Source organism: Acanthochromis polyacanthus, chromosome 7 (assembly GCF_021347895.1).
Source record: "Acanthochromis polyacanthus isolate Apoly-LR-REF ecotype Palm Island chromosome 7, KAUST_Apoly_ChrSc, whole genome shotgun sequence".
NCBI lineage: Eukaryota > Metazoa > Chordata > Actinopteri > Pomacentridae > Acanthochromis > Acanthochromis polyacanthus.
Window position 1 is genome coordinate 20,061,433 of NC_067119.1, and position 12,102 is coordinate 20,073,534.

A 12,102-nucleotide genomic window follows, 5' to 3' on the forward strand; every position below is an offset into this window, starting at 1 on the left:
ATGGAAGCACAGAATTTTTAATTTTTTTGGCAATTTTTAGTAGGACATGTACTGTATTATCCAGCTTATATTTTGATCATTTTCCCAATAGAACTGCACATCACACATGATTAGTTCAATGACCCTCGAAAACTGAAAACAGCACTATTCTCTCTGTTTTTACAGTTTCTTGTTTAGATAAAAGCTGTCATTTTTGTGAGAGAAATAAAAGGGAAAAGGGTTAATGTGATTCTAACATCGTGCTGAACTCTGCAGCCTTTGCACAACCGGTCTGTTCCAGCAGAGGGCGGACTGAGCTCACTTTGACCACGCTGGGAGTCTTTCCCCGCAGCCTGTCTGGCTGTCTGTCTGACTGTTGTTTTGTGTGCGTGTGCAGGGTGAGTGCAACGTGTGCTCAGGTCCTTTTAACAAAGATCCTGGACACCGTGTGTGTGAGAGTGCATGTTGTGATGTGACGCATTTAGATTTACTACCTACCATCATTTGCACTTATGACATAGAGGTATTTATTTTTATTTATCACAAAGGAGCCACTCCGTTGAGCCAAAGCAATACTTGAGCTGGCACGGCGTGGCTTTGTTGTTCTGTGCAGACTTAGTTTCGTGTCCCATGTTCTTTAGTTAGCTAGTTTTAGTTCATTCCAGCACAGAGAAGATGTCCACTGACTGCCAGAAGACCACTGCCAAGGCGATCCCGTCGAGCAGGAGAGTGACCATCAGCGACGCGGAGCACATGCCCCACGACTACTCCACGACTCCCGGAGGGACCCTGTTCAGCACCACTCCGGGCGGTACGTACTGTCGCTAAACATTAAATGTACCCCCTTTGTGCCCACTACCCACGGCCACTCGTGACTAACACGGTCCCCTCTCCACAGAACTGCATTGCTAGTGTCAGGCTAACAACATGAGGTCGGCTGCAGTCAGCTGGTAGCTCTGCTCGGCTAGTTGCTAATGCTAGCTAGCAAGTGTTTATTATTGGAAGTGCTGACGCAATAGTTTTTTTGTACATTTGTGGTTTGTTTCTCAGTAAATGAGACGTGTTTCGGGGTTTTATTCGGTCTTGCATCAGCTGGTCTCGGGTGTAGTTTAAAGCTGAGTGTCTGGGTCAGAGTCACATGACCAAACCTGTCTGCAGCTCCAACTGCACCTGTGCTTCAGTCTGCACCAGGTGTTGTGCAGGAGTCAGATAAACTCCTCTAGAGGTCAGTGTGTGTGAGGTTTTATCTTATCTTTATACAGACATGTTTTCCCTCGAGGTTTAAGTTCATTAAGTTCAGCTCAGTGCATTTTATTGATACCTAAAATGTCAGATCATTTACCATGCATCTTCCTTTAAAGGCAGCATTGTAAAACTGGAAAAGGGAGCTTATGTAGTTCATGGTATAAAGTTTAGATTTTAACCAGATGATTGCAACATTATTTCACAGTAAACATGAGTATAAAATGTGACCCACTGTGCTCTCTGCAAAGTAGAAAAGTGTTGCTCAGACTGTTTACTCTGGAATTAGTCTGATTACAGCTATAATCGTGTGTAAAGGTGTGACAAAAATGTTTGCAAAGCACTGAGCCTGACCAGTTTTGCAAGTTTTAGCTGACAGCTGGAGCTAGAATGACATATTCTACAATTTATTAATGCTCATTTACAATTTCAGAATATGATTTTATTTTAATCTTGGTGTCTTGCCCTTTAAATAGATGAGGAAGGACAAAAATCACCTAAAAAGTCCCGTAACGCACTAAATCTAATTAGATAACCGATAATAATCAGATCTGATAAACCGCTGATAAAAAAACACAGAAAATTCTGTCCAAGTTTAGTCTGATGACAACTTCCCTAACTACTGCAGTTGGATATAACTGTTCCCCAACTTCCGTCTCCTCCCCTTCATCCTTTAACTTCTTGAAAAAGCTTTTCATATCCACAATCGCCCAGTTTTGACTCAGTAAGTTAGTTTATTGGCTGCCACCAGATACCAACAATGACGGGCCTTGTAGCTGCTGTGTTCTTTTTTTGTACACTGGCACATACAAAATGTCCAAGTGCCAGTGTGAAGTAGATCAGCTGCTTAAATGACGCACAGAGGACTCAGAACATAGGCTACCTGCGCTCTTAATCAACGACTTCATCCTATTTTCTAGAGTTTAGTGCTTGATCAGAATGACAGAACAAGAATAAACATTCTGGGCTGTAGCCACTGATGTCACTTCTTCCTTGTTTCATTTTTGATGCTGTAAACAAGGTTACTGATTATAAAGAAGGACATGTTGTCAGCTGTTTAACTCACAGAAATAATCATCTGTGTATTCAGTCCAGTCCTCACCACATTTTTACTGCAAGAAATATTGTACGTACCGCAGATTATAGATATGCAGCATCGATAATCCATCATAGTAGATCCGAAAGAAACACTGTGGCAAATACAGCATGATATGATCTAACTGAAATGTTTAGAACCATACTGCTTTATAAACTAGTGAGATAACAAAGGTACAAGGACTATATAATAGTGATTATCTTCATTGTTAATTTACCAGTTGATTCTTTTCTTGAATTGCAGACTAAGACGACATACCCAGAAATATTAAGTTTACTGTAAGAGAAGAGTGATAATACCCAAAGATACGAGAATTTTTTACTTTTTTTGCCTTAAAAATGTCACTTAAATAGTTGACATTTAATTTAGGGGTGGACAACTAGTCAATTAATTGTTGCTGCTCCAGTCAAGAGTAAAGGTTACCAGACAGGAAAAAGGTTAAAAAAAAAAGTAGTGTCTTGTTTAATAGGATTCACTTGTTTAATTAAATTCATTATCAAAATTGCAAGCTATCGGATGACTGCCAACAGTGACGATATCAATAACTATAAATAACTGTGCACACGGCACCGCCACAGTGTATTTGTATTGATTAATTGTATAACAATATGGAAATGCGACCAGCGGAAGCACTGCAGAGCACCAAGCATCAGCAACAGCACAACAACACACGCAATATAAGGAATAATTCCAATGCCCCGGTGCATCACACAAACATGCTCCGAGTGCACTTGTTTTAACGTGCTAATCAGGTTTTGCAGGTCAAGTTGAATGATGTTCGAGCCACTGATTGTCAAGTGTCATCGAAGGCGCTCCTGGCAATCAGCTAATGTAAGTGTGACACCGGTGCGCCGTCTGATCTCATCTCTCTCTTCTCTTTTGCTGCCTCTTCACACGAAAGGCACCAGGATCATCTACGACCGGAAGTTCCTGCTGGAGTGCCGTAGTTCTCCGGTGGCCAAGACTCCTCCGCGAGGTCTGCCCAACATTCCAGGGGTGACCAGTCCTCCCTCCAAAGACACCAATGTGAAGACCCATAATGGAGAGCTACTCAACAACAACAACAAAATCATTGCACCTGACTGTAGCAGCGCCGGTATGTTCACAGTACAGGCATCGCAAACTCCAGCCCTGATTATAACCTCTGATAAATCTGCATCCCTGGTTATATTCCCCATGAAGGTGTTTTTGAGTTTGCTGCCATGCTCAGTCTTTAACGGATGACAGAAGACAGTTAGAGGTTTGAACACAAGACACAAGAGGGGTTTTTTTGCTGTTTAATTTCTCTTCATGGTTCAGCCTGAGGTTGTTCCTGTCGGCTGATTTCTGTAGAGAAGGTTTGTTATTTAGCACTGATCAGGCAGTCAGTGACCACCAACTTCATTTTCAGTTGACTCAGGAGTTGTAGTCACATTCGCAAGGAGCATTTAGCAGTGTCACGTCTTTTAGAGGAAAATGTCAGCTAAACAGTTGATAATGCTGTTGGGTAACTTGCAGTATTCTGTTGAAACCTTTTTCTCAGCGTAATTTTTCTGGCTCTAGCAAAATATGGTGTCATCCTCATTTGTAATAGAAGCACATCAGGCACATTTTAGTTGTTAACAAATATGTGATGCATGCTGTGATTCAAACCAAGCTAAAGAAGCAGCTGTGATTACTTATTATTTGTGGCTTTTGTGTTCTAGAAATGGTTGACTGAGCACTTACACATACATTTTTACCCGTTGCTGACACTCTCACTAACTTCATATTAGTTGTAGATATCCCTTCTTTCTCAGTGCATCTGTTGGCAACAGGTTTTCTGCTGCCATGCTGACTGCTTATATGTAATTTACCAGCTAGTTACGGAAGTCTCCCTGAAATTTTACAGTCACGTGCTGCAACTTTAGACAGGTAAAGTAGTGATGGAATGTGGATTTTAGTGTTCTGCTCTGCATGAAATGTGTGTTTCTGTCTCTCAAGGTGAAGATGCACAGTTCGAAATGGACATCTAAGTGGGGCTGAACAAGTATGAAGATGATGTGAAGAGAGGCTCAGGAGTACCTTCTATTTCCCCTCCATCCATTCAAAGGTTCTTCTTCAGTGTCTCGTCGTTTTAACGTCCGTCTTTGTCATTCTCATTTGGTTGTTTTGCCCAGAACAAACATGTAATGAAATTTTTTTTCTGTCTGCCTCAAGGCTTAAATTTGATTTATGTGTGACAAAGTGTGCCTTCCTGTAGTGGCTGAAATCAACACTGAGAAGTACTTAACACCGACAATGCCTCGTCGCTCAGTAAAGAGAGAAATTAACGAAACTGAAGATCTAATTTTCACAGTTTACTACCATTCCAGACGGGTTTGTCACTTCATGTGCTTTTATTTCCACACATTTCCTGACACCTCTCTTCAGATGTTGCCTTGAAATGTTTTGGATACTGAATCATTTGTCGGTCATGCTCTTGAAAAGGAGTTCATCACCTGAAGTGTTACACAAGGAATGTAAAACTGAATTTTTTGAAGACATTTTGAAACAGATTTTCTCACGGTTTGTAGGGTGACATAAAGCATTAAAGCAAACAAATGAAACTAGAGTTTTGTCTTTGCCGTGTTTTTTCAGCATGTGTGTTGCTAGTGACTTTTGCTGTCAAGTCAATGGATTGTATTTTTAATCGCTCTAAAAAAACTTAATTTCTTCTTAGCCCTCTGAAAGAGCAAAAAGCAATAAATGTAGTTCCTGCAGCGACACACACACAACTGCATTTTTTCCTGTTAAAGTGAAAAGCTAATATACATTTCAAAGTGATAAATCTTTGTCGACTTGCTCAGCAGCCTGTAGCTCCACTGATTCAGCACAAGTCATCAGAGGAATTCCTCAAGGAGCTCACTTGTGACTGATAACCTCAGTCAGTGGACTGTATAAAGAGAGGTCAATATACAACTGCACATATCTGAGATAAACTCCTTTTCCATACAACATTTCTGCTTCCATTGCCGACACCTTGTTGATTGACTGTGCCCACATTTTTTCTAAGTTAATTGTAAAGTGGCTTATCGGGCTTTTACTTTGAAGATGTCATTGAAATTTTTCAGCACCTGCTTGAAGTGAATGTGCTTGAATAGATGGATGTGCTGCACTAAATTACTCACTGTTCCTTGGCAGCACTTACTGTTTGAATGTTCTCCAAGTTCTTTTGTGTATTTCCACTTCCAACAGGATCTTCAAGTCAGGTGGATGGGTAAATAAATTATCCTCATTTATCACTACCAGCGGTGTTGTTCAGCCTGTGATGGACTGGTGCAGTCTCTCACAGATACACCATCTAAGAAAGAGGCGTTAGATCTCTGTGATCTCAAAAGAATAAATTGATAACTAAAACATAAATGATTCAGTGACTAAATATGATCACGGGGTTCTGTGAACTGTGCAGTGGTGCAGTGGTGACACAGAGGGCCAAAGTACCTGACTATCAGTTACCTGATCATGTGGATGACATATTTGACTACAGCTACTAATCAAAGTCTTTCAAATCATTACAAAGCATTTTCAATAATGTAAAATCAAACCAATTTGAAATGACCTTTTACCTCAGTAATATAGTTTGGGTAACACTATACTGAGCGAACAAATGAGATTCTTTAGTTGTACTCAACTAATGCATGAATAATGATGACTTAATGCATGAGTTAATGCAGGATACATCATTAAATCCTTAAATTCATCACGACTCTGCCAAGGGGCGGAGTTATGTGCCAACTGGCGTACGTTTGTCTGTAAATCTGTCTGTCTGTGGAAAACATTACTCAAAAGCGGACAAACGGATTTGGTCAGAAATGACAAAAGGACCACCTCATTAAATTTTCACGGTGATGCAGCTTATAGTCTGGATCCACGGCTTTGTTAAGGATTTCCCATTGCGAGATATAGCTCCACGGTGTTGCTGTAACCATGACAACAAGTGAACATTGTGTCGGTTACCTGCTGACGATCACATGATTGCAATCCTGCTACAAAATGACTGTGCTTTATCAGTTGGAAATCAGACAAGGAACAAATGATTAAACTGTGGGGTGTTTTTGAGTCCCATCAATTCCTGCCTCCCGTTACATATTTAGGTCAGGTATGCAGCAACCCCAGCCAGACAGTGGTGAAGCTCCTGATGTTTCACAAAACCTTTATTTACATTCAGCCGTCAGCCTTATTTTGAACACAAATTCACCTTTCTGTCCTTCACTCCTTTCTTCAGGAAACACTGTAAGTGCTTGTCCCCATTCCAGCTAGGTGCTTCTAAGTTTATACACATCCTTTGCTAGACAACAACAGTGTGGAACTGTTTTCTTTCATCATTACATGAATTTTTTGGACTTTTCTGCAGCATCTTCGCCATGTCAAGAACCCGCTTCTTAGATAAACATTTCCTGTGCCACTGGAAATGGACAAAAGTTTAGTATTTTGTTTAAAATATCACTAAAACATCGTAGTTCAGTATGCCATCTAAAATGTATAAAACAACATCATAGTTTAGTATGTCATCCAACAAGTGGTAAAAAGGTGCCCAGGAAGCTCAACTGGTTGAGAGGGCAACTCATAATCAGAATTGTGTCAGAGATGCAGGTTTGATTCCAGCTCATGGCCCTTCACGGTCTTCCCTGTCTTCCTCTCTACTTATTGATTGGTAAAAGGACCCAAAAAGCAACTTTCAAAAAAACGTCATAGGATGTTGCTCTAAATGTGGAAATAAATGTCATAGTTACCTCCACCAAGGAGGTTAGGTGACACCGGGTGATTGTGTGTCCGTCTGTCTGTCTGTTAGCAAGATAATTCAAAAACGCCTGGGCAGATTCAGATGAAATTTTGAGGGGATGTAGACTATGGTCAGAGGAAGAGCTAATTTCTAAATCGCACATAAATGTATGTGAATACAATGTTCCATGGGAATGTCAATATCCTTGGCGCAGGTCTGCGCTCTCTGAATCATAGTTTGGTATGTTGTCCAAAATGTAACTGAAACGTCATAGTTTAGTATGTCGTCCAAAATGAAAGAAAAAGCATGATACTTTAGTGTGTCGTCCAAAATGTGACAAAAACGTCATAGTTTAGTATGTCATCCAAAATGAAAGAAAAAGCATGATACTTTAGTATGTCGTCCAAAATGTGGAAAAAAACGTCATAGTTTAGTATGTTGTCCAAAATGTGACAAAAAAGTCAAAGGTTAGTATGTCGTCCAAAATGTGACAAAAAAGTCAAAGGTTAGTATGTCGTCCAACAAACAGAAACAAGGTGTCCAGATAGCTCAACTGGCTAAGAAGGTGATTTGTAAAAGGTTTGATTTCAGCTCATGATCCTTTACTGCATGGGCTTCCTGTTTTCCTCTCTCCCTGTTGATTAATTAAGAATGGAATAAAATTGTTCATGAAAATATATGTCTTATGTTTACATGAAAATACAATACAATACTTCAATTTCTAAATCGTACATAAATGTATGTGAATACAATGTTCCATGGGAATGTCAATATCCTTGGCGCAGGTCTGCGCTCTCTGACTCATAGTTTGGTATGTCGTCCAAAATGTAACTGAAACGTCATAGTTGAATATGTTGTCAAAAATGAAAGAAAAAACGTCATAGTTCAGTGTGTCGTCCAAAAAATGACAAAAACATCATAGTTTAGTTTGTCGTCCTAAATGTGACAAAAACGTCATAGTTTAGTGTGTCGTCCAAAATGAGAGAAAAAAACGTCATAGTTTAGTATGTTGTCCAAAATGTGATAAAAACGTCATAGTTTAGTATGTCGTCCAAAAAATGACAAAAACATCATAGTTTAGTATGTCGTCCAAAATGTGACAAAAACGTCATACTTTGGTATGTCGTCCAAAATGAGAGAAAAAACGTCATAGTTTAGTATGTCATCCAAAAATTGACAAAAACGTCATAATTTAGTGTGTCGTCCAAAAATGACAAAAACTTCATACTTTAGTATGTCGTCCAAAATGTGACAAAAACGTCATACTTTGGTATGTCGTCCAAAATGAGAGAAAAAACGTCATAGTTTAGTATGTCATCCAAAATTGACAAAAACGTCATAATTTAGTGTGTCGTCCAAAATGAGGGAAAAAAATGTCATAGTTTAGTATGTCGTCCAAAATGTAACTGAAACATCATAGTTTAGTGTGTCGTCCAAAATGTTAAAAAAACGTGATAGTTTAGTATGTCATGCAAAATGTGACAAAAACGTCATAGTTTAGTATGTCGTCCAAAATGTGACAAAAACGTCATAATTTAGTGTGTCGTCCAAAATGAGGGAAAAAAATGTCATAGTTTAGTATGTCGTCCAAAATGTAACTGAAACATCATAGTTTAGTGTGTCGTCCAAAATGTTAAAAAAACGTGATAGTTTAGTATGTCATGCAAAATGTGACAAAAACGTCATAGTTTAGTATGTCGTCCAAAATGTGACAAAAACGTCATAGTTTAGTGTGTCGTCCAAAAACTGACAAAAACTCATAGTTTAGTATGTCGTCCAAAATGTGACAAAAACGTAATACTTTGGTATGTCGTCCAAAATGTGACAAAAACATCATAGTTTAGTATGCTGTCCAAAAAAATGAAAAAAACGTCATAGTTTAGTATGTCGTCCAAAAAATGACAAAAATGTCATAGTTTAGTATGTCGTTCAAAATGTGACAAAAACGTCATAGTTTAGTATGTCGTCCAAAATGTGACAAAAACGTCATAGTTTAGTATTTCGTCCAAAAAATGACAAAAACATGATAGTTACCTCCGCCAAGGAGGTTATGTGATTTAGTATGTCGTCCAAAATGTGACAAAAACGTCATACTTTAGTATGTCGGCCAAAATGAGAGAAAAAACATCATAGTTTATTTGGTATGTCGTCCAAAATGTGACAAAAACGTCATACTTTAGTAGGTCGTCCAAAATGAGAGAAAAAAACGTCATAGTTTAGTATGTCATCCAAAAATGGACAAAAACGTCATAATTTAGTGTGTCGTCCAAAATGAGAGAAAAAACGTCATACTTTGGTATGTCGTCCAAAATGAGAGAAAAAACGTCATAGTTTAGTATGTCATCCAAAAATTGACAAAAACGTCATAATTTAGTGTGTCGTCCAAAATGAGGGAAAAAAATGTCATAGTTTAGTATGTCGTCCAAAATGTAACTGAAACATCATAGTTTAGTGTGTCGTCCAAAATGTTAAAAAAACGTGATAGTTTAGTATGTCATGCAAAATGTGACAAAAACGTCATAGTTTAGTATGTCGTCCAAAATGTGACAAAAACGTCATAGTTTAGTGTGTCGTCCAAAAACTGACAAAAACTCATAGTTTAGTATGTCGTCCAAAATGTGACAAAAACGTAATACTTTGGTATGTCGTCCAAAATGTGACAAAAACATCATAGTTTAGTATGCTGTCCAAAAAAATGAAAAAAACGTCATAGTTTAGTATGTCGTCCAAAAAATGACAAAAATGTCATAGTTTAGTATGTCGTTCAAAATGTGACAAAAACGTCATAGTTTAGTATGTCGTCCAAAATGTGACAAAAACATCATAGTTTAGTATTTCGTCCAAAAAATGACAAAAACATGATAGTTACCTCCGCCAAGGAGGTTATGTGATTTAGTATGTCGTCCAAAATGTGACAAAAACGTCATACTTTAGTATGTCGGCCAAAATGAGAGAAAAAACATCATAGTTTATTTGGTATGTCGTCCAAAATGTGACAAAAACGTCATACTTTAGTAGGTCGTCCAAAATGAGAGAAAAAAACGTCATAGTTTAGTATGTCATCCAAAAATGGACAAAAACGTCATAATTTAGTGTGTCGTCCAAAATGAGAGAAAAAAACGTCATAGTTTAGTATGTCGTCCAAAAATTGACAAAAACGTCATAGTTTAGTATGTCGTCCAAAATGTGACAAAAACGTATGTCGTCCAAAATGTGACAAAAACATCATAGTTTAGTATGCTGTCCAAAAAATGAAAAAAACGTCATAGTTTAGTATGTCGTCCAAAATGAGAGAAAAAACGTCATAGTTTAGTGTGTTGTCCAAAAAATTAAAAAAACGTCATAGTTTAGTATGTCGTCCAAAAAATGACAAAAATGTCATAGTTTAGTATGTCGTCCAAAATGTGACAAAAACGTCATAGTTTAGTATGTCGTCCAAAATTTGACAAAAACGTCATAGTTTAGTATGTCGGCCAAAATGAGAGAAAAAACGTCATAGTTTATTTGGTATGTCATCCAAAATGTCACAAAAACGTCATAGTTTAGTAGGTCGTCCAAAATGAGAGAAAAAAACGTCATAGTTTAGTATGTCATCCAAAAATTGACAAAAACGTCATAATTTAGTGTGTCGTCCAAAATGAGAGAAAAAAACGTCATGGTTTAGTATGTCGTCCAAAATGTAACTGAAACATCATAGTTTAGTGTGTCGTCCAAAATGTTAAAAAAAGTCATAGTTTAGTATGTCATGCAAAATGTCACCAAAAACGTTATAGTTTAGTATGTCATCCAAAATGTTCTAAATCGTACATAAATGTATGTGAATACAATGTTCCATGGGAATGTCAATATCCTTGGCGCAGGTCTGCGCTCTCTGAGTGCTTTTCTAGTTTAATATGTGGTCCAAAATATGACAAAAACATCATAGGTTAGTATGTCGTCCAAACAAATTGGACCAAAGTATCCAGATAGCTCAACTGGTTAAGAAGGTGATCTGTAAACAAGATTGTGCCAGAGATGCAGGTTCAATTCCAGCTTATGATCCTTTACTGCATGGGTTTCCTGTTTTCCTCTCTCCCTGTTGATTAATTAAGAATGGAATAAAATCGTTCATGAAAATATATGTCTTATGTTTACATGAAAATACAATACAATACTTTAATTTCTAAATCGTACATAAATGTATGTGAATACAATGTTCCATGGGAATGTCAGTATCCTTGGCGGAGGTCTGCGCTCTCTGACTCATAGTTTGGTATGTTGTCCAAAATGTAACTGAAACATCATAGTTTAGTGTGTCGTCCAAAATGTTAAAAAAAAAAGTCATAGTTTAGTATGTCATGCAAAATGTGACAAAAACGTCATAGTTTAGTATGTCGTCCAAAAAATGACAAAAACATGATAGTTACCTCCGCCAAGGAGGTTATGTGATTTAGTATGTCGTCCAAAATGTGACAAAAACGTCATACTTTAGTATGTCGGCCAAAATGAGAGAAAAAACGTCATAGTTTATTTGGTATGTCATCCAAAATGCGACAAAAACGTCATACTTTAGTAGGTCGTCCAAAATGAGAGAAAAAAAGTCATAGTTTAGTATGTCATCCAAAAATTGACAAAAACGTCATAATTTAGTGTGTCGTCCAAAATGAGAGAAAAAAAGTCATAGTTTAGTATGTCATCCAAAAATTGACAAAAACGTCATAATTTAGTGTGTCGTCCAAAATGAGGGAAAAAAATGTCATAGTTTAGTATGTCGTCCAAAATGTAACTGAAACATCATAGTTTAGTGTGTCGTCCAAAATGTTAAAAAAAACGTCATAGTTTAGTATGTCATGCAAAATGTGACAAAAACGTCATAGTTTAGTGTGTCGTCCAAAAACTGACAAAAACTCATAGTTTAGTATGTCGTCCAAAATGTGACAAAAACGTAATACTTTGGTATGTCGTCCAAAATGTGACAAAAACATCATAGTTTAGTATGCTGTCCAAAAAAATGAAAAAAACGTCATAGTTTAGTATGTCGTCCAAAAAATGACAAAAATGTCATAGTTTAGTATGTCGTCCA

The 12,102-nt window shown here is 37.6% G+C and overlaps 1 protein-coding gene across 1 annotated transcript; it reads left to right on the plus strand.

Annotated features, from left to right (window-relative positions):
- Positions 1 to 309: 309 nt before the first annotated feature.
- Positions 310 to 4,889, plus strand: LOC110963985 (eukaryotic translation initiation factor 4E-binding protein 1-like). The gene is made up of 3 exons (XM_022212542.2): positions 310 to 790; positions 3,219 to 3,413; positions 4,280 to 4,889. Exons 1-3 carry the CDS (start codon positions 655 to 657, stop codon positions 4,309 to 4,311), a joined length of 363 nt encoding a protein of 120 aa, XP_022068234.1. The 5' UTR covers positions 310 to 654; the 3' UTR covers positions 4,312 to 4,889.
- The last annotated feature ends 7,213 nt before the right edge of the window (positions 4,890 to 12,102 follow it).

Excerpts from the sequence above, each read along its gene's own strand:
- LOC110963985 (XM_022212542.2), top strand. The coding sequence starts at position 655 with ATGTCCACTGACTGCCAGAAGACCACTGCCAAGGCGATCCCGTCGAGC. Across the intron at positions 791-3,218 it reads GTTCAGCACCACTCCGGGCG|GCACCAGGATCATCTACGAC; the intron begins GTACGTACTGTC and ends TTCACACGAAAG. Across the intron at positions 3,414-4,279 it reads ACCTGACTGTAGCAGCGCCG|GTGAAGATGCACAGTTCGAA; the intron begins GTATGTTCACAG and ends CTGTCTCTCAAG.